Genomic DNA, 21,763 nt, shown 5'->3' on the forward strand with positions numbered 1-21,763 from the left:
AGCGACGGTAATTTGGCAACCCACTGGCAAGTGCTAGGTAGCTTGGCAGTTGGCCAACACACTGAGGTGAAGACTGCAGGGCCGAAGGGAACCGCCCGTCCATACTTAGGCCGGAGGACCGCTGGCTTTCGCTCAACTCCGCCAAACCCGGTGACCTGTGCGTCGGTCCTTCAGCAATCAGCAGCAGTTCCCCTCCATCCCCCGCCTTCCTCTCAGTGTCGAATGCGCCCTTAACTCAAGTAGGCTCGAAACTCGGTCAAATAGGTAATCGCCACGCCAATGCTGACTCACCTTGGTCACATATCTCAAACCTCGGAGAAGGCGCTCTCATTGCTCTGATAGCATATCAATCGAGCAACCCCAGTTCCAGCAAAGTTGCCATCTTTCAAGACATCTTCTTACGTACTTCCTCGCCGTGCTGAATGTCATATCAGTGATGGATCGCGCAGCGTGAAGGACGCCCAGCCACAGCCATTTCCTTCCTCTCTGTCTTCCTGCGTCCCTTTCCTACATCCATTCTGTCCGACTCGTAACATCCCTCAAGGCCGCCACCATGAGACACAGCATGCTGCCTCGCACGGCGCTGCGCAGCGGGCGCATGCCACGGAATAGCAGGTCGCAGTTGGTGTGGACGACGCAGGCGCGGTGTCTGAATGGGGCCGCTGCAGCTCAGGTCACACCGAACACCCAACGGCAACCACTATCACGCCGCGAACTCATAAAGAATGCGAAACCCTTCTCCGATTTTCTCACCGATAACTTTCAACGGCAGCACGACTACCTCCGCATCTCCGTTACGGAACGCTGTAACCTCCGGTGCGTGTACTGCATGCCAGAAGAGGGGGTGCCGCTATCGCCGACGAGGGAACTCTTGACGACCCCCGAAATTGTACTGCTGTCCTCCGTTTTTGTGTCACAAGGAGTCTCCAAGATCCGGCTGACGGGGGGAGAGCCGACGGTGCGGCGAGATATCGTGCCGCTCATGCACCAGATCGGGGCGTTGAGGCCCCACGGACTGAAGGAGCTATGCCTCACCACCAACGGCTTATCACTGCATCGAAAGCTTGACTCCATGGTGGAGGCCGGTCTCACTGGCGTCAATTTGAGTCTCGATACTCTGGATCCGCATATGTTCACCATCATGACCAGGAGGAACGGGTTTGACGCCGTCAAAAAGAGCATCGACCGGATCTTTGAGCTCAACAAGCACGGCGCGGGCATCAAGTTCAAGATCAACTGCGTAGTCATGCGCGGCCGCAACGACCACGAGATTGTCCCCTTTGTCGAGATGACACAGGAAAAGGACGTCGAGGTGCGCTTCATCGAGTACATGCCCTTTGACGGCAACAAGTGGAACCAGGGCAAGATGCTGGGCTATGCCGAGATGCTGGACATGATCAGGGAAAAGTTCCCCTCGCTGGAGAAGGTAAAGGACCACAAGAACGACACGAGCAAGACCTGGCGCATACCGGGACACGCTGGAAAGATAGGATTCATCACGAGCATGACGCACAACTTTTGCGGCACCTGTAACCGACTGCGCATTACCAGCGACGGAAACCTCAAAGTTTGTCTCTTTGGCAACACTGAGGTCTCGCTGCGGGACATTCTGCGCAAGTCGAACAACGGCGACCCCATTGACGAAAAGGCATTCGAGGCAATGAAGCAGATCGAGATGGACCGTCGGCAGGGGCTGGCAGACGCCGAGAAGCCGCTGGGTACGGCGCTTAACGAGGCAGAGCTTCTCGACGTCATTGGCATGGCGGTCAAGAGGAAGAAGGAGAAGCACGCCGGCATTGGAGAGCTGGAGCACATGAAGAACAGGCCGATGATCTTGATAGGTGGGTAACGGCCTTCCCATCATCTTTCGGAGGGGAGTTTGGTTTGCATCAAACGGCGTTGTATACCACGGCTGGGCGCGGCTTTTACGGGGCTCATGAATCAACCGATGTACATGACGGGAGACTGAATATAGCTGTCCCTTAGATTCTCAACCGCTTCCGTCTCTTTCAGCTCGTGCGCCTGAGATGTCCGACTTGATTGGGCCCAGGTCTTTTGTTCACTCGCTTCCCCGAGGCGTCCCAAGAGTACCAACCCACCTGCTCGTCCCGACAACGTACGCCCACCAGGCCCGCCTCTTGTCCTCCACGCCGTTGCGGCGGGGCTCACGCTCACCGGAAGACGATGCCGCTGCCCCTCAGGATCCCACCTTGACCCACGTGTCCCCAACCGGCTCGGCGCGCATGGTCTCCATCTCGTCCAAGGCCCCGACCGCCCGCGTCGCCAAGGCAGTCTGCACCGTGACCTTTTCCACGCCGACGGCCCTCCGCCTCGTGCGCGCGAGCCAGATGAAGAAGGGCGACGTCCTCGGCGTGGCGCGCGTCGCGGGCATCATGGCCGCCAAGCGCACGCCGGACATCATCCCGCTGTGCCACCCGATCCTGCTCTCGCACGTCGGCGTCGAGCTGGAGCCCGCATCCGAGCGCGAGGACGAGACGGTGCTGAACGTCGAGGCGACGGTCACCTGCGACGGCAAGACGGGCGTCGAGATGGAGGCCATGACTGCTGCTTCGGCGGCGGCGTTGACCGTGTACGACATGTGCAAGGCGGTGGACAAGGGCATGGTCATTGGGGGGTTGAGGGTTGTGTTGAAGGACGGGGGGAAGAGTGGGCGGTGGGAGATGCCGTGATGCGGCTCACAGCTGACACAAGAAAACAACCATTCTAGATCTGAATTGGAACAACTAAGATTGTCCCACGTCTCTCATTCGGGTATTCGCACACATTTCTACAGTCGTGTATGTACAGAGCTCTATCAAGCCTCCGTCTTCAGCTCCTTTGCGATTCCCGCCGCGATCCAGTCGGCAATGGCCATGTTGGTAATCATCGGGTTGACGCCGCTGGCGCTTGGGAACACGCTCGCATCCGCCACGAACAGGTTCTCTGTGCCCCAGACGTGTCCCTTGGGCCCTACAACACCCTCGTCCTCATTCGGCGCCATCCTGCACGTCCCCATCTGGTGCGCAGATGAGAAGATGGCCACGGGCGGCGCGTTGCCCACCTTTCTGACCTCCTCGAGCCAAGCGTTGAACTTGGGGTCGTTGACGCCGTCGAGCGTGCCGTCGTCTTCCAGTCCGTTCTCGTGGGAGGACGATGAGAGGTCGGCCATGGACTTCTCGGGCGGCTCGGCGTGGTCTTCCTTGACGAAAGGCGCAAGACCGGGGAAGAAGGCGTGAATCTCAGACGCGCCTTCGACGTAGCAGATCTTGGCGATGGCGATGACACCCTCGAGGGTGTTGGCGCGGTCAAAGTCCGACACTACGTAGTCGATGCGCGGCCGGCCGGTGATGGGATCCGGGTACACGCGGCCCGGATCGCGGTCGCGGGTCAAGGAGATGAAGGCGCCAAAGTGGCGGAAGCGAAGTTCGGCCATCTTCGCGGCGAGCCCGCTCTGCCAAGGCATGCTTGAGAGAATCGCGTAGGGCTGCAGGCGTGTCAGTAACCGTTCAGGGAGGATGCCGGAATACGTACGATCATGCAAGTTGGTTCGAGCTTCACACCATGGCCTGCTTTGTCCAGATCTTCGAATGTGGAGCAGTAGCTTGTGATGATGCCACCTGCGCATGTCAGTCTTCTGCGTACGCTTTGGCGTGATTGCGACCTACCCTCCCATGGCTTCGCATCCTCCTTCCAATATCCGCCGACAAGATTGCAGGGGTGTACGTAGAGGTTGCGCCCAATGTGTCGGTTCTAGTACCTGGTCAGCAGAATAGACTTAACCGTGAGAAACCGCGACTCACTGTGAGACCACTCCTCAGCAACACGAGAGGACTCGACACAGAGCCGGCAGACATGATGACCTTCTTGGCTTTGATGATGACCTGCCTCGTGGTCCTCTGCTCCACCGGCGTGCTCACGTTTCCGTTAGAGTCCCTCGAGATCCACTTTCCGACGACACCGGTCGCACGCTTCGAGCCTGTGGACTCGTCGAAAGTGACCTTCTCGACCTCAAATCCTTCAATGAACTTGGCTCCTGAAGCCGCCGCCGCCGGAAGCCAGCTGACGGTGGGACCCTGCTTCTCCGTCGATCCACAGCCGAGGTGGCACTGGCCGCAGTAGTGCTCCGCGCCGCCGGTGTTCTGCGGGGCCGTGGCCGCGTGCCACCCGAGCTTCCGGGACCCGTCAAGCAGCACCTTGTTGCGGTGGTTGTGCTTGATCTTGTCGGTGCCAACGCCCATGAAATCGCATACCTTGTCCAACGAGTTTTGGAACTGCGGCGAGGTGAAGAAGGGCAGGCCGCGCTGCTCAGACCACTCCTTTCTCACAAAGCCCTGAGTCTGCAAGCTAACGCTCCAGTTGACGGTGCCGCCACCTCCCCAGCAGCTGCCGGCAACCATGTTGAGGCAGTTGTCATCGCTGGTGATGAAGCCGCCGTTCTCGTACAGGTACTGACACCCCGTGTCCTGAGTCATGGGCAGCTGCGAGGGCGGGAAATAGTATGACTTGTCTACGACGAGCACCTTGTGGCCCGCCTCAGACAGGACCTTGGCAGCGACGGCGCCTCCGCAGCCAGAGCCAACAATAACGACGTCGGTCTCGACAATGGCCGGTGAGGCTGACGACTCGACCTGCATGAAATTGAAGTCGAAGCCCTCGCCGTGCGTCTGGAAATCAGGCATGTCGGTGTAGTCAGTCAATTCTCTGAACAGGGGGCTGGTCTGCACGGCGCACTTCTGGGCCAGCAGACATAGTGACTTTGACAAGACGCGGATAGTCGGCACTCTGGAGGTCTGCCACGCCTTGAGCATCCTCTCACGAACGTAGAGCGGTTGCTGGTTGGCCGGGGTCCAGTACCCCGTGAGAAACCATGTACCGGTGCGGGTTCTGTCATTTGGTCAGCCCCATTCGTGTGTTCTCAATCATCCATGGTAGGACGGGTGGCTCGCTGCATACCCCAACGCGCCCATTGCACCACCCAGCGTTTTCTGGGCAGCACTAGGCAGCGCGGCCAGGGTTCTCGTGACGCTCTCGACGAACTTGGGTTCCTTCGCGGGACAGTGTGCTAGGTACTCCTGAAACTTCTCCTCTGACGGGGGGTTCTTCATAGTATTCTGGACCAGCTGGAGAGCCTGCGCATATTCGGCCTCAGACACTCGGACCTGGTTCGTTTTGTCTGAGAGGGTCGCGGGCCGCGCGATGGACGGCAACGCCGCCTCGAGCAAGGAAAACAGAACGCTCCATTGCGTCTCGTTCCAAAAGTCAGAGGTCGGCAGCACCGGAAGCTCAAGCTTGGAGACCTCTTCCGGCAAACCCATCGTGAGCAAGTACGGAAGTTGTTGTTGATACGGGATGGCGAGAGGCGTGTGGCGGTACACACGGATACAACGGTAAAGAGGCCTATCGATTGAGGGGGTTGACGTGCAGCAGAGTTGCAAACGACCGGGTGAGGGGGAGCTTGGGATAAGGTATACTTTCAGTGACATGAGCGAGGGAAAGCACCTCGGAAGCTCATGATCGACTGATGCTGGGCTGTGTGGGAGCAAAGAGACGTCGTTGGTTGCCCCCTGCTGCTCGCATGGTGGTCCTGCAGGGGTGCGTGTTTCCCATGGATGCGGGGTCTGTGCAAAGAGGCGTCCAGCCTCCATTTTCATCGCGTCTGCTTGCTTGCTTCTCCCTGACGAAATGCCTAGGCCCAATCCGGGATGCCTGCAAGAGGTCAAAGAGCTTTGCCATCGCTAGATTTGACGGGTCACTCTAGAACCCATCCTAGCTTCCAAATGACTTTGATTGTCTTGGAGTTCGAGCCGTCTGCACAAACACTTCACACCAACATTAGGTGACGGAGCTGTCAGAACAGATATGCAGGCGGGGTGCAGCAATGGCGCGGCACTTGGGTGCATGCAACCTCACGGCAGGTTGTTAGTGCGAGTAAGAGAAGCTGAGTCTGATCGTGCGGGGAACGGAGCCGGAGCCGGCTTGAGTGGGAGACCGAGAGCCCAGCTAATGAGACAGAGAGAGCACCTTGATGCGATCAACAAGCTGCACCACAGGTACTGAAGTGAAATACCGGACGCCCGACACGGGACCGGCCGACTGCTGAAGGGCTGAACTGACTAGAGCGCGGCTGCAACGCATGTTTGCTGGTGTCTTGGAAGAACGCATTGGTTTCAAAACGACACAGCCGCGCACCTGGGAGCCGGACTGTCGGGAATCTGACTCCGGAGAACCTTCAATGGGCAGATCTGGTAGTGGTTCGAGGTTGCGCCAACAGGAAGATGCCGGGTCAGCTGTAGGTGCCGATCGTACGTTGCTATGCCTGTGGTGAGATTCAAGATCCTGTGGGGCAGATCGATGATGCAAGTTGCTGAGCCGGGGAGGGCTCAGCCTCGGCTCGCATGAACAGTACAGAACTGGAAATGCTCATGATTCTACAATGGTCCGTCAGTCGAACCTGCTCGTCTGTTGCTTGATATATGCTTCATCGAAACCATGAGCAACATCCGATGCCACAGCCTTCCATGCAACTTGGCTGGCCGTTGGAAGCTTCCGGGCGCTACATGAAGTCCATTCTCAGTTCGTCTCACCCGGAGGCGCAGACTCCGTGTCCTGGGTCCAGCACATGGCGCAACTACTCATCCCGGCCAGGTCGGCGGTCTCCGTGGCTGACAGCTCGCTAGCGAGCCGGCGCCATGGTCAATCTCGCCGGACACTAGGCATTGGGTCCGGGCCGGCGACGGGGCCGTTGGGACAGCCTAGACCAGGGGCTCGGGTCTGTCACTCGGTAGCGCATCGGCTTGCCGTCCAGCATCGCCAAGGGGCCGGCAAAACCGGGCGAGCGAACCATCCAGGACAAGGCAGGCAAGCAGAAGCAAGCCCGACGGCGGCAGGGTGTCAGTGGCCAAATGCCAGATTGGCTTCCCCTCTAACGGACTGCAGTCTGCAGACGTCCAGTGGAATTTTTCAGGGTCCAATGGCGGGTCCAGCATCCGTCTACAGGGGGTGCGGGGTGTCATCTGGCGATGGGCGGTCTGGCGGCCAAGAGCGTTCAAAACGGAAGTTGGGGCCGCGTTTGCCTCTGAAGGCCGAATTTGTTGGGAAAATCGTCAAGAGTGTCTGAAAAATGCATGTGAGAGTCGATCTGCGCAGAAAATTGTTGACCGTTCTGCGAGCACTCGCGCAAGCTCCTTCCTGGTAGTATCCGTTTTCCAGGCTGTTGGCGGTTGCGAACATCGGAGTTGGCGGGGTGGTTGGTTTTCGGCGGTGCACTGCACGACTTGAACATGTCGCCCATTTGCAGTCGAATGTCTGGTTGGGCGCAGCTGTTGAGGGGGCCACCCAGGTGTGTCTTTGTATGATGCCATGCCGACTAAGGAACGTGGAAGACGGGAGAGGCGCTTCAATGCCGTCCGATGCGTTCCGGCCGAGTCTAATCGGCCAAGTCCGACTTGACGGCCGTCATCAATGGCATAATGGCAAACCGCGTAGAGAAGCCTGCTTCGAAACCCGGTCGCTCACATGCTTATCGGAGCGTCTGAAGCGATTCGGTGATGCTGGATAAGAGGGTCCTCCCGCAAAAGGCCTGCAATCAAGAGAGAAAAATCTGTGATACGAAGCAGGAAGATGGACAGAATCGGGGATAGCGCTCCCCAACAAAATGGACGCAGGTCGGGTAGCCAGGGCCCACGGCGGATGGACTGTCGATAGTTTGCAACATGAGCTACTTCATGCGCGTTAGCCTGCAGAACGACATCTGTGTGAGGGCACTAGCATTTCCTCCGTAAAGATACGAAACCCGCACGCGAGGATCCCACCAGGAACCAGGGGCTTTATTCGCCCAGGCTGAGCTTCCAGAAGGGATTGGGTGACAACGGGTCCCTGGCAGCCGACGTCTCTCCAGAATGCGTGTTGCGCGCCGTTGCAAGTACGTCGCTTGTGCTTGACGATTTTTTCCCCTTTGCTCAAGTGACAAGCCGGAGCTCCCGACGGGCAGTTCGTGTCAGGCAGATAGTACACAGGAGAATCTCATCACGATCTCGTGGGTGTCGCATAATGTCGGAAGAAGCGTGACCAGAGAGCACTGACTGGCCTGGACTGCGGGCTGGTGGTGCAGGTTTGTGGCCAAACAATGGCCTTGTCGACAATTGGGCCGAACAGATGCTCCTAGTGTATGTAGCCTGTAGGTGCCTTGGTTGGAAGCAGCATATCCTTTCCTGCGGCAAGCGGCTCCCGAATTAGAGTTGGAGCTGGTGACCAAAGCTTTGTTGGCGCCTCGTTCTCGTGGAACAGCGAGGGGCACATCTCAAGAAGAAGCACCCATGTCGCAGCTGGTCCAACCGTTTCTAATATCACTTGAACGGTGCCGATGCTGATGTTGGCAACTTTGCTCCGAGGCAAGCCTGAAGTTGACTCTTGGTGTTGCTCGGGCCCTGTTGCGAAATGTTGCCCCAGACGGACAGGGTAAAAACGATCCATGATTCCTTGCAAGAAAAAAAGCAAGAGAGCAAGGATGATGTCGAGAGCCGAGGCAAGTGAGGTTCAGGGAGTCGATCTTGGGTTCAAGTTGGATCCGTCTGCCCCAAGGGCCCCTGTTGTTGGAGACTTGGACTCCCATCCGTCAACAGCAACAGCGTCTGGAAGGCGGCGCGGCGCCCTTCGTCCGGAGTCTCAGTATCCGGAGGCGTAGGTTGGCGGTGGTGTTAATCATGTGCTTGCTCAACAATCGTCAGCCAGGACAAGGTATCCGTCTCTGCATGTTGCTTGGCGGACCACTCCCATCGAATGGCGGGGCCGCTGTTCAGTGGTGGAATCCACAGAGAGTAGCACCTCCCGCGGCCACCCGACAAGGCGGGCAAGCGCGCACGAGGGACTTGCGGCATCAGGAAGGCGATGTGCTGCTGCTCTTTCCTATTGTTGGTGGTTTACATTGTAAGGTAGGTACTACGGTAAGGTAGCTCGTCCCCTTACTTGGGCAGTCACCGTGAGGAAACCAAAAATACGCACCATTCATCCCTTGGTTTGGACTGATACCTACCCATCTGGTAAGGACTTTCCCATGGCATTGAGACGGTACAAGCACCTTCTCACTGCATAGCACGCAGCGAAATGCAGCATTTACGGATGCCCAGCTTGCCTTTGCCTCCGCCTCTGCCCTGCCGCGGCGTGCTTGACATGCTTGACATCAGCCCGTTGCGCTCCGACCCCAGCATTAAATATGACTAAAGTCTGAGCAGCAGACTGAGGTATCTTGTCCCATCATGTCCACTTTCCTCGTCGTCACCGCACCCACGCCAAAAAAACCAATCAAGCTAGAGGTAGGTAGTAGCAGTGCAGATACCTACGTGACGAGGAGGGGAGGAGCCGCCTGGCCTGGCCTAACGTAAGGTAGGTGAGGTAGCACACCCATCATATCCACGTCAAGAATTGCAAGGTCTGCACACTCCAAGCACATCCCATCCATCTTGATCCCCGTCGCCGTCCCCGTCCATGCCCACACACCACACGCACTCACACGCCCAGCAGTTGTTGTCCCAACTCCAGCTCAAGCTCCAGTGTTCCAGCTCCGGTCCAGAAAACCACTCTTCCCCTTCCCCATATTAAGACCTCGAGGATCCCCTCGCTTGGACCTTGCTGCTTGTTCTGCTTCTTCTTCCTCCCCATTCTCCTCTTCTCTCTCTGGAAGACTCTCCATCTGCAACTGTGACAGACAGAGCACCATCTGCGCCATTGGGTCAGCAAGATCTTGTCTGCGAAAGAGCTTCAACCTGCTTGAACAGAGCTCTTCCACTCCTCCTTTTTGGTTTGAATTCACCCACGTCTCCCACTGTCACCGAGTCGGATCGACGTCGGAGCCTCACATTCCACCATCCAACAGCTCTGCTGCGGTCGCGTGCTGAGATACCTTCCTCGAAAAACGAGCTCCTGTCTCATTTGCTGAGACGCGATTCAGAATCCCCAACGCCCGAGCGAACAGCGGGACCACCACTTCTTTTTTTTTGGACCGAGGCTCGCAATTGGTCAATCCCCCACCATGGCCGGCGTCACCGTGCTCAGCGAGCTCCCGTCCCCCTCGCTCTTCCAGTTCCCTCCGGACGGCGCCCACATGGCAATCCCCCCGCCGCTCCCGGGTTCCATGGCCGCCGCACCCCCCTTCGAGATCCCCGACCACATCTTCTCCGCCGCCCTCGACCCCAAGGTGCCCATCACCATTGCCGCCCTCTACGCCGTCACCATCAAGCTGTTGAACAAGTACAACCAGTCCACTGGTCGCAAGCCCTGGGCAATCAGCAAGACGAAGCCCTTCTTCGCCTTTGTCGTTCTGCACAATGTCTTCCTCGCCGTCTACTCGGCCTGGACTTTCTGGGGCATGTTGGGAGGCATGCGCAGGAGCGTCGTGAGCCCTTTTGGCCCCAATGGCCTGGCTGCCACCGCCGACAGCTTCTGCCAGCTCAACGGTAACGGCGGCTTCGGTGCCGCCACTGTCTACAACGAGACCGTCGGTTTCTGGTCCAGCTTGACCGGACAGTCTGCGCTCGGCTTCGACGGTCGCCCGAGCCGCACCTCCACTGGCAGAATCTGGAACGAGGGTCTTGCCTTCTACGGCTGGATCTTCTACCTGAGCAAGTTCTACGAGGTTCTCGATACCTTCATCATCCTGGCCAAGGGCAAGCTCAGCTCCACCCTCCAGACCTACCACCACGCTGGCGCCATGATGTGCATGTGGGCTGGTATCCGCTACATGTCTGCTCCCATTTGGATGTTTGTCCTCGTCAACTCCTTCATTCACGCCATGATGGTGAGTTTGCACCGGCCTGTCTTTGTGCGATGAGAGATGCTAACCATGAGATCAGTACACCTACTACACCATCACCGCCTTCAACGTCCGCGTTCCCATGGCGATCAAGCGAACCCTCACGACCATGCAGATCACTCAGTTCCTCGTCGGTGCTTCGTATGCCATGCTGCACTCTTTCGTCTCCTACACCGTTCCCGTGACCGTCTACACTTCCAAGAAGGCCGCCGAGGCCGCCGCTTCTGAGGCCGTCACCAGCACCGCTGCCGAGGCCGCTACCACTGCGGCCGCCGGTGCCTTTGAGGGTCTCAAGAACATGGTCTTCGGCGCCGGTGCCAAGGTCGCCGAGGAGGCTGCAGGCGCGTCCGTCGCCGCCGCTGCTGCTGCCCCTCCCCAGCCGGGCTTCATCGCCGAGACCGTATACGTCACCCAGCCGTGCATCACCACCAGCGGAGAGACCTTCGCCATCTGGCTCAACGTCTTCTACCTGGCCCCTCTCACCTACCTCTTCGTCATGTTCTTCATCCGCAGCTACCTCCGCCGTAGCAGCGCCGAGTCTGCCAAGGGCAAGGGCAAGGTCCGCCGTGAGAGCAACGTCACCCTGGCCGAGAAGGCTGGCTGGGATGCTGCCCGCGATGTCAACCGCGAGATCTACAACGGCTCTACCGAGTATGCCGTCGAGGGTAGCCCCCGCCGCGGCGCCGGCAAGACCAACAACAAGGCCCGTGCCTGATTGTCTTGTGCGAAGGGGTTGCAACGGATGCGTAATGGGACATACGAGGGTTACTGTGGAGGATAGTCGGACTGAGAGGGTGGGAATTGGGACGGCGGCATGGTCATACTTACCTGGCGTTCTGAGCAGGGAAAAAATTTGGGGTAAAGCATTTGCATCGCCCGGAGCGCTCGTTATCTAGTCGTAACCGTCTAGAGTTTTGCATTTTACGCATGAGGTACCTGGGCAGTCGGCCGTGATCCGGCAGGTGTATATATATTATAGTACCCAATCTGGTTCTTCAATTCTTTTGTGGTGTGCCCAAAACGCGCTTTTGAGTGACACGCTTCGGAGACTTGGTCTCATCGAAGAGTAGGATGCGGTCGGCCTAAGCTCTTGCCGGATCGGGGTGGTCTTCCAGCCGTTCCGACACGGAGCCGGTCCGATGCGACGTCGGAGACGGCATTAATGTGGATACTCGGCCTTCGGAGCAAGCAAGACGCCGACGTCGAACGTCCGGTGAGGTGTCTCTGTGTTGGGTACCGACGGATGCGGCCATGTAAGTGCACGCCCGTTCGATACTCCGCACCCCGGGCTTCCTCGTCCTCATTCCTGACTCACAAACGCCACATGATGCGTATTCAAAGCAAAACATGGTAATTGTAATCCTTTCCAAGTGACATTATCAGTCACATTCTTTCTTCCCGCCAGAGGGCCCCAGCTTCACAGAAGTCTCCTCTCCAGGGTCATAACACAGAGCCCGCGCAGCTGCGACTCCTCCGCCGGAACATGTCTGAGCCACGGCACAGACTTTGGAAGGCCGCCATCAGCGGATTTAAGCTTGCGGGGGGGGCGTTGTTGCTCCTCTTTGCGCGCGCCCACTCGTGCTGCTGCTGGTCGTGAGATGGTTCACACGGGCTGGTGGGCTATGCTGCGGGTACAGCAGCAGACATGCAGGAGCGCAGCAGGAGCAGCGGCGGCAGCGCGTTGACATGTGCGCGCGCGCGCGCATGTGTGTGTCCGAGCCCGGTTCGTCCAGCGTCGCGTGGTGCGTTGGGACGCGGGGTGCGTCGCCCTCGTCGTCGTTGGACTACCTAACGTACTTAGCTTCCTTTTTTTTTTTCTTCCCCGGCCCGCGATCTTTATTCCCTTGTTCCCGCTGGCGACTGCGCCTGCTCCGCCGGTCTGCTGCTGCTGCTGCCTTCGGCCTGGCTGTCTCTCTCACTCAACATGAGCATGAGCCCCAGAATCTACCGCTGATGACGCTGTCATGCCATCGTGAGCGGACCAGGTCACCACTCCATACCCTGCAAGGCGAGCACTCCAAGATGACAAACGTCTTTGACAAGAAGGCGAGTCAATACCAGAGACTGCAAAGGTTACACATATCCAGCCACTCACTTGTATGAATCACGGCGCTGTGCGTGTCACTTTTCCACAGCATTCGCCGCAGCCGACAACGACATTCACCGCAAGATCTTACACCTCCAAGATCCCGAGCTAAATCCAACCTACCCTCACTGGACCTGGGGTAGGACGAAGGAGGGAATGGGGGGCGAGTGACAACTGGCAAGAGAGAGAGGTAAGAAGAGCCAACCAGCCACTAGGCTAGCCTCGGCTCAAGGATGACCACCCCCACACACTGCGCATACACACACCTCGAACCAGTCACTCGGTCGCGCTTGCTAAAGATTTGCCTTGTCGGGTAATGCCCAGAGACACGGGTCGGTGAGCAACAAGAACTCGGACACGTCTGGATTGCTGATGAAGCATCGTGAACAGGCAGCGGCCCACCACCGCCTGTCCAACCGTCACAGTCACAAGCCAAGGTTTCGCGAGGTGGAACTCTGTGTGGATGCAATCAATGGTATCTCTTTCTTGTCTGTCATGCGGGGTACTTCAAGGCGGCGGACGTGGCCTAACGTGCGCGACAAGGTTGCGCTGCCGTCCGTCCGGGTTGTTGACCCTTTCCTCCTTTCCCCCGCCCTATCCCGATCCTTCATCCTATATCATTTCTGTGCCATCGACCAATAGGTGAGGCCAACTCTAAATACACAACGCCGATCCATGAAGGTGTTCGGCCGACCAATTTCGTCTTCCCGCCTCGTCACCCGGGCGGGTTCAGAGAGCGGGAGTGAAACGCCCGGCCATCACATCTGGGGTATAGACACCTCCATGAAGTATGCCGCCAAACTCCGTTCGAAAGGAGGGCCTGATTAGAGCCAATGTATGTGTTCCGTAAAACGAGCCATTCCAATACTGTCAAAAAAGACGACAAGCCAAATTCCAAGCTCGCATCCTGTCAACGCCACGCTAAATGCAAAACGGAGCCATGCCAAATCGATGGTGTAGAAACCGGTAGGGCGTTCTAAGTGCGGATCGGATGTAATAATGTTGACGCGTATGCGCAGTCCATTAGTGGGTATTGTTGTTGTTGTTGATGTTGTGGTGGTGGTGGTGGTGGTGGTGTTTGGTATCGTCGGGGAGGTTGATGAGAATCAACGCCGCCGTTTGTAAGTCTATGAGTCTATTGTGTTCGCTCTTCGTCAAGGCCGTGAATCGTGATCCGTCTGTGGCTTCGCGCCCTCGGGTTTCTATTCCTCTCCGTATGCGCCGTATTCGTCGAGCCCTTAGAAGGTGCTCCAGTTCCAGTCGCGCGGCACGCTGGCAGCGACCTCGGGGCCCTTGGTGGGAGCCAGGAGGCCCGGCGTCGTGGGAACGATGGGGCTCGCAACGATGGGGCTGGTCGGGGTGGTGCTGGTAGAGTCGGAGCTCTGGTCGCTCCCGCTGCGGCTGCCGTTACGGCTCTTCCATACCTTAAATTCGGTGAAGCAGTGAAAGCAGACGCGGGACAAGGTCGCGCGGGGGTTGAACTCGCAGTCCTCGTCAAGGGGGATGAATTGTGTAGAGTGAGGTCCGCAGAAGATGTTGCCGCAGCGGCGGCAGTGGTGGCGACGGTTCCATGCATTGAAGTTGCGCTTGCAGGTCGGGTCGTCGCACATGGTAGACTCGGTGTCGGGCTGTGGAGTTTCGTTAGCATCCGCAGTCTCGCAGGGTATGCAGTGCACCGTCGTGTGGACTTACCTTCCAGTGCTTGCGCGTAGGCTCGCCGGTAACCTCGGGGAACAGCTCGGGATCCAACTCGAGGTCCACGACCTTGCCGCTGTCGCCGGTGGAGCGACGCGCCAGCTTGGAGCCGATGACGCTGAAGCCGGGCAGGCTGATGAAGCTGCTGTTGGTGCGGCGCAGGCAGAGCAGGTCCTCGCCGTCAAGGTCCTCGGCCTTGGGGGTTCGCGACTTCTTGGAGTGGTGGTGGTTGGGGCGGAGGACGGCAGGCATGTAGGCAGGGCGGACCGAGTCGGTCAAGCACGACTTGGGCGAGGTCGGGGAGCCGTCGTGAGGAGTGCTGAGGGGGGAGATGCGCTGGCCGAAGGGTCGCGGCGCGGTCTGAAAAGATTGAGATCTTGTGTGGCCAAAGTCAGGGCGATGCTGAGGCGCGTAGAAAGCGGCAGGGCCGCGCTGGTCGGCGAGGGTAGGCATTATGAGGTCGGCGGCCATTGTATTGACGATAGTCGATGGTGTAAGTAATGCTGTGGAGGATTGATGTAGAGGACAAAACCGCGCGTGGGATGGCGGCGGTTGGCGCTAATTAATGTAATCCAACGATGCGCGTGGTGTAGGAATGCAGAGTGCGGAATGCGAGCGTGTCGCAAAGTAGGTGTGGTGATGAAGAGGGAAGGCGTTGGGTCTCGTGTTATCGATGCTTCGAGTAGCAAGCTTGGCCGCAAACGTCGACAAAAGTATATTTCGTGGTTGCGTCGTGGAAGAGGCGAAGATGTGCTTGATCAACCAGAACGGGCTCCCTTTGGATGTTGGTTGTTGATTTATTTTCGGTAGAAGGAGAAAGCTGTAGATGGGAGGTGGGAGCGGGATGGTGAAGTAGTGGTTGGTCGATTGGGACGAGTACGGTCGAGGATGGGAATGGGGGCGTGGGAAGAGGAGCCTTAAGGGCGAACCGTGGGCAGGAGCAAGTGGAAGGGGGTGCGGGTTCCCTATTAGTTTTAATGTTGCGGCAATTGGCGGAGGGAGTTGCCCGAGTAGGAGGGCAGCACCAGTCAGTCTGCCGTACTGCGTAAGGTACCTTAGGTACCCAAGGTGCGGTGCACCTCAGCCAGAGGAAGGACCAGCCGCTGGAAGGAGGGGGAGTGCCCTGTTGATTCACACCCCCATCAAGGACATGACACGCTGCGGACCAGGGTCTCTGTGTGCAGCGTCTCTTTGCAGTCACTTGCACCCCCCAACGTATTCGTACCAAGCAGACCTTCATTTCCTATGAAGCCAGGCACGAATAACTCACGATGCTCTTTTGCCAGCCAACCCCTCCGCCAGAGACGCTCTCGCCGTGCCCATTACGGTGAAGCAAGCATACCTCTGTGCTGTCTGCCTGTCTGTCTGCATGCACTCGTCTGCCCAGATAAGAAATAAACTCTGGACAGAAGATGCATGTATGGCCACCCGTCTCCCAAGGTGCATAGGAGCAGCAGCAGCAACAGCAGCAATAACACCGCCAAAAGCCACATCAGCTACAACAACGGAAGGCGACCGCGATCTCCAAGATGCAGTTGCCCAATCAGCGACGACGGGAAACCAAAGTACAGAGAGTATCAGCGAGAAGGCAAAGGCGGCGGCCCACGATGGTCGATGGCGGCGGCGGCGGCGGAGGCGACGGCGACCGCCCTTTCGCCTGCAAGGGAAGCCCCCGTCAATGCAGTCAGTCAGTCGTCGTGGGCCGTCCACAGTTGGAGTTGGTCTCCAGTCCCCAGTCTCCAGTCCAGTCCCAGTCTCTCCAGTCCCAGTCCCAGTCCTAGCGGCGCTCCAGTCAGTGCACTCCCAGTTCCTTGTCGCGGTCCCCCCCTCACGGTCCACCTCATCATCAAGATGCACCACCACACACACAAAGTGCCCCCAATCCCGTAACCGCATTAGCGACCTCTGCGCTGTGGGCGGTCTTCTACCCGTCCTCTGGTTGGCCGAACCACCCAAAATCACCCCCGGCCAGGTCTCCGTCGACACCGGCTGCCTAGTCCTCGTCGAGCGTAGCCTCTCTCTGTCGTCCCGTCCGTCCTAACTGCAATCGACAAAGAACGCTGCCCGCCGTTTCCACCATTACACAGTGGCTCAAGGCTTTCGACCCTCCATAACAGCATCCAAGCCTCTCTTTCTCTGCTTGTGCTTGCTTTTTTTGATGAATTCCGAAATCGAATCGGCGCGGGACTCCATTCCGCCCCGGCCAACTGCCCCAAACCGTCACAATCTCGACCCTCAGTCTTTGCTCACCTTCCGTGCCCCTCCGTCACCGAGGCCCCAGCAGCCTAGACAGCGGAAACATGGACCAGCGCTGTCTAGGACAAAAAAGACCCTGAAATGAGCTGCTACGTAATAACGCCGTCTTAATTGTTCCCTTCGACCACGCTAGTCCTGTCTGCGTTGATGAAGATCGCTGGGAACCTCCTTGGGCCCATGGGTCTGCTCGCGTGTCTTTTTTTGTTGTTGTCCTGCCTCGCCGTCGTCGTCTCAACTCCTCTAACCTCCTCCTTCTCCTGGCCCATGGCCCGTAGTCCACACGGCCGCTAAGTTACTTGGAGCTACCTTGCCGCTTCATCACCTTCCCCTAAAGCTTAGCGACCGAGTGGTTGGTTTCGTTGTCTAGGCCAGGTCACTCCCGTCAGGGTCTTTTGGCTCCCGACTTCTTGTCCCGCGAGTAGCCTGCCAAAAGGTCTCGAGGCTCTGCCAGTCTGGGACGACCGAGATCAAGACGGAAAAAAAAGCAATAATGCCATTGTAGCGTCTGCAGCCTGCAAATTAGCGGTGGACGAGACGCTGGAGGGATGCACCTTTCAGACACTCTCCCAAAGACCCTTTAACCCACCTCACAGTCCCAGGAAACCTCCCGCCTCCTTAGCACGAACTCCAGCCATTCTCACGCGGCTCCGCGCTCCGGAATGAGACCGCGGCCGTAGTGTAGATAGTCTCCAATAACTCTATGTCTTGCCTGAGGCACTTGGGAGCGAGCGGCAGGACGACGCCCGGTAGATCCAACTTCACGATGCCGAAGTTACCGTTACACATACATCAACCTCTTTCCCGCTGTCGCCGCCGCCGGAAACAGCAACGTAATCGTAACCGCTGGCGCGGCCGGGCAAATGCACATCTTCATCAGAGACACTGCGGTTGCTGCATCGTCGCCAACAGAAATAACAACAACTCTTGACAGGGGTGCCACATCGGACACAGACCGATCTGGACTCTCTTCTTCTCACTGTTATTCTTTTTGCCGGCTGCCGCTCGTATCGCACGCGTGCATCAAAATGGGTCCCTTGCCCACTGCCCAGCGCCTCTTTGAAGAAAGAAAGCAAAAAAATAAAAGAGGGCACATCGGGATTCGGGGATCCATCCTCCACTTTCTCCCATGGATGGGGTTCGTCTAGTATTGAAAGCAGCAGCAAGTAGCAGGGGTTCCTGAACCGACGTTTTTCGACCAGGACATGGAACACTGCGCGGCCTGAGATTAAAGCCTAGGCAGGCTGGGTACGCGTGCTGCGTGTAAAATGCTGCCCGGATTAGAGTCGTACCTCTTTTCGAGTAGTGTTTCTCCGAGGCCAATTGTATTTGTCCTGATGATTTTGTAAACATGTGTCTTTGTTGTCGCTGTTGCCCATCACTTTGTCGTTTGTCTCTTATTCTTCAACGGCACTTGCAGGCCCATTGTGATAGCTGACTATTGTCATCCACTGCTGTCGACGGGCTTCGCTCCCCCCTCCCATGGACCGATGGTGATCCCGCCCCCTCCCTCCCTCTCCTCCTCCCCCATCCCGATGCGTTGATGCGTGTGCGCGCATCCATTCCTGCAGGATACCTTATGCGTCTGCACCGCGATAGGCGGGATCCAATCGTCCTGTGCGACGTCGGAACACCTGGTCTGAGTGCCCCTCTTGGTGATGACAGACAGGTCAGATTTGCTGCACGTAGTTTGGTCGGGACCCAGAAACAAGAGGCGACAGACTCGGGCATGTAACTCTGCCTCTGACTCTCTCTCTTGACGCTCGACTCCAGTCATCTGCAACGTCGCCATGTTTGTTGCATGGCAGTTGCATAGCAGGCGCGCCTAGGCCAGTCGCAGTTGCAGGATACATCGAGACGTTGCCCGCTGTCCCCTGTCAAACTGCCAGACCGCCAACCGCGAGGCGGCAGGGCCTGGAGACGTGGAGGGCGCTGGGCGTCCACAGTCCGTGACGTGAGGGACCGCGGCCAACGTCCACAACACAAGCCTTAGTGTCTCTCCCCTCCAAACCCACCGCCCATCTGCTCAATTGCTGCATTGGGCCATCCAGCCGGGGGCGTCTTCTCCCCATAATATGGAGACCCGTCCTCCACTGACACTGGCTCGCTGGACCAGACGAACGCTGTTCATTTCCAATCGCCGCGACTCGCTTTCCTCCGATCTCCAGCCTCCCCAGTTGGCTGCCCGTTGTTCGTCTGGTCGCTGGCTGTGCTGGCCGGGACTGGCCGGGCAGCTTCGGTGGGTCTTGCCTGGTTGGCCTCCTCCTCTCCAGCCATGAGGCTTGATGCTCCTTATTGTTGACTTTTGGATGTGGTTGCCAGGCGGTCTGTCCTGTCAGTGCAATTAGCTGCACCCATCGCACGCCGCAAGCGTCCCGTCAGTTGTCAACGGGGGCAAATGGCGGGGTGGGTGGCACAGCATCCTCGCGTGCTATTTACGGCGGGCGATAACCACATGGCGATGTCTGAGGGCATTTGCGCTGCACAACGCCTGCGGTGGCCGCTGAGCTGCGCTGCTGCGGATTGCAACGACTAGACGGGACGCACTGCAGCTGGCAGCCGACAGCCGTCGAGTGCCGGGTTTTGCCCACATAACGGAACCTGATGGCTTCGGCATGACTTGCTCTAGCGGCAGCGTAGTTCGTGGGCAAATCTCCTGAGCAGCCGCTGCTTCTTCGGTGACACTATCCACACTGATCTCATGCTCAATAACGCCAATTGAGATTTGGTTCCCGGCCACTGAGGCGGCTGAGATCTGAGGCGTCGGCCAGAAGGACGGGAGTTTTGCTCGCTAGCTCATTCGCCGTTGTCTGCGTTCGCAGAGACTCCGAACGAGTACCGCACGCAACGTACCGAACCAAACAAACTCTCAGTAGTCAGGGTCCGTGGAGAGGGGCCCGAGTCAGGTCAAGCAGTGAATATGACGCAGGTCGTGCAACGTCAACGCTCAGAGATCTCGTTCCGTGCCCATCAAATTCCTGGAACAGCAAGAGCCAATCCAGCCACGGACGAAAGATCTGCTGTCGAAACCTGACAACTGAGCGAAGCTGAAAAGATATCGACGTCGATACCCCACCGTCCTCAGCCGTCCGTTGGTGAGGGAGATTGTGCCTGCGCAGGGAGATTCCTGCGTCCGATGGAGATTTGGCGGAGACGAGCCCATCAACAAGCCTCTGAAGGCGAAGCGAAGCGAAAGCAGAGGCCAGCTGGAGATGGAGATGGGGATGGAGCTGGACCCGAATGAAGAAGATCGTGCAGGACCCAAAACCTTCAACAGAGACAACAGCTCGCCAGCCGCCCAGCTCCCAGGGGTGGAACTTGTCCGCAGAGTGACAGACAACCCACCTCTGGACCTCGAGGAGCTCCACTGCCTCCAGAACGCCTCCAGAAGCATGAGGGCCGTTTGTGGGTTCGCTTTGACTTGGCATTTGCAAATAGGTTGCCGGGAGGCCCCGCCCACGACGGCGCGTCCTCTTGGTTTTTGGTGGCACCAGCCTGAAGTTGCGACCAAGACGACAGGCTGGCCGCTCGTGGCCCTGCCGCCTCGCCCGAACGCACAGAATTCAGTGGCGGGGATCCCAGCAATCAAGACCGCTGCGCAGCATTGATGGGGTTTGAGTGGAAGAGTGCAGTGCGCGGTTGTTCCCCTTCTTTTGCCACAGCCTCGCGACGACGGTCTGTTCATTGCTGCAGGTGGCCAGTGGCATCTCTTCGCTGTCGCCGAAGCGCTAGGCATTAACAGCATCCATGGGCTTGCAGAGCGCGATTTCACGCAGCAGAAAAAAGACTGGAGTGTCCCCGGAATCTGGCCGACCCCACCGCGCCATCCCGTCCCCCTCGGCGGCTCTGGCTTCGGTCCTCATCCTCTTTCGACAGCAACGTCCGGCCGAGGTCCGTCAAGCCGCCGCCGGCCAGAGACAGCCCCGACGAGGCTTTGACGAGGAGGCGAAACACACAAAGGACGTTCTGTAGACCGCGGCTGCGACGCTGACAGAGCCACGGAATGGATGCGAGAAAGACTGAGAATTGGTCAAGCAGATGCTGCACACTGACACGACTGGCATGGACAGGTTTCCGAATGGGACACCGACATTCCGCTCCGTTATCCCTGTAAAATGATTGGGCGCTTGATCGTCGGTTCAGAGTTCAGTGCGTTAGTGGGTTTGTCGGCCGAGAGAAGCCCACGGCCGGGCAGGTGTCAGGCGAGTTTTCAACAGGCTTTCCGCAAAAAAACGGCGGGTACCGTGGTTGCAAGACTCTGTCTGGGTGGCGGCAGCAGAGCGAGGAAAAAGAAAATCTACTTGCATCGTCTCTCCCAAAACGGCCAGTCGCTCCTTTTGCCCAGCTTCGCGCCTCGCTGCCAGCGGTACGGTTGGAGGCAAGACAAGTCCGGGATCCCAAGGTCGTGGTCTGCCAAGTTGCCGCCATCATTCCTACAGCGGATATCTCTCACGTGTGAGGGACGTGGTCTTCCCCAGATGATCCCAAATGAGACATGTCGTCGTTAAACGAGCCTCATCTGCGAGAGAGAGCCAGGGCTGGGAATGAGGAAGGGGCTGGTGGCGACGGGGTGTTATCGAGTTTTGGTTTCAGCGATAATCACAGAGGGAGAATCAGAATCAGGCCAGGCCAGCAAGATGTGCCGTGTTGGTGGTTGGTGGTGCACTGGTGGCCGCATGCCGTCCCGTCCGCCTTGTGGGTTAAAGTCGGTGAGTTTTGGATTGGGGTCGCATCGGCAGTGAGTGAGGGGATTTCTGGCTCGGTGCCTCGCAGCAGCAGCAAACGAAGACGAGACAGCGCCGTGAATTCCAGTCTCGCCAGCCAGTCCCGTCCCCAGCGATCCGTCTTGCTGGGAGTGGACAATCGGGCGCCGCGAATCGAGATAACGGACCACTTTTCGACGAGCACAGACGCGCTTGTCC

At 58.1% G+C, this 21,763-nt stretch overlaps 5 protein-coding genes across 5 annotated transcripts; 3 read left to right on the forward strand and 2 right to left on the reverse strand.

Moving 5' to 3' along the window:
• Nucleotides 1-553: 553 nt before the first annotated feature.
• Mocs1 (Molybdenum cofactor biosynthesis protein 1) lies at nt 554-1,849 on the forward strand (the record flags this gene model as incomplete). The annotated part of the gene is made up of 1 exon (XM_037316511.1): nt 554-1,849. One exon carries the CDS (start codon nt 554-556, stop codon nt 1,847-1,849), a length of 1,296 nt encoding a protein of 431 aa, XP_037185979.1.
• A 178-nt stretch (nt 1,850-2,027) lies between these two features.
• On the forward strand, nt 2,028-2,690 carry moaC (Cyclic pyranopterin monophosphate synthase; the record flags this gene model as incomplete). The annotated part of the gene is made up of 1 exon (XM_037316512.1): nt 2,028-2,690. One exon carries the CDS (start codon nt 2,028-2,030, stop codon nt 2,688-2,690), a length of 663 nt encoding a protein of 220 aa, XP_037185982.1.
• A 125-nt stretch (nt 2,691-2,815) lies between these two features.
• Nucleotides 2,816-5,315, reverse strand: FAO2 (Long-chain-alcohol oxidase FAO2; the record flags this gene model as incomplete). Its single annotated transcript, XM_037316513.1, has 5 exons — nt 2,816-3,484; nt 3,532-3,617; nt 3,666-3,750; nt 3,801-4,884; nt 4,954-5,315. The coding sequence occupies 5 exons, from the start codon at nt 5,313-5,315 to the stop codon at nt 2,816-2,818; spliced, it is 2,286 nt and encodes a 761-aa protein (XP_037185981.1).
• Nucleotides 5,316-10,027: 4,712 nt separating this feature from the next.
• Nucleotides 10,028-11,522, forward strand: sre1-1 (Elongation of fatty acids protein sre1; the record flags this gene model as incomplete). The annotated part of the gene is made up of 2 exons (XM_037316514.1): nt 10,028-10,792; nt 10,848-11,522. The coding sequence occupies 2 exons, from the start codon at nt 10,028-10,030 to the stop codon at nt 11,520-11,522; spliced, it is 1,440 nt and encodes a 479-aa protein (XP_037185984.1).
• A 2,609-nt stretch (nt 11,523-14,131) lies between these two features.
• CGCA056_v001255 (FYVE-type zinc finger-containing protein) lies at nt 14,132-15,059 on the reverse strand (the record flags this gene model as incomplete). Its single annotated transcript, XM_037316515.1, has 2 exons — nt 14,132-14,521; nt 14,586-15,059. 2 exons carry the CDS (start codon nt 15,057-15,059, stop codon nt 14,132-14,134), a joined length of 864 nt encoding a protein of 287 aa, XP_037185983.1.
• Between the last annotated feature and the right edge of the window lie 6,704 nt (nt 15,060-21,763).

The sequence above is a fragment of the Colletotrichum aenigma genome (assembly GCF_013390185.1).
Source record: "Colletotrichum aenigma strain Cg56 chromosome Unknown KSG_Cg56_contig01, whole genome shotgun sequence".
NCBI lineage: Eukaryota > Fungi > Ascomycota > Sordariomycetes > Glomerellales > Glomerellaceae > Colletotrichum > Colletotrichum aenigma.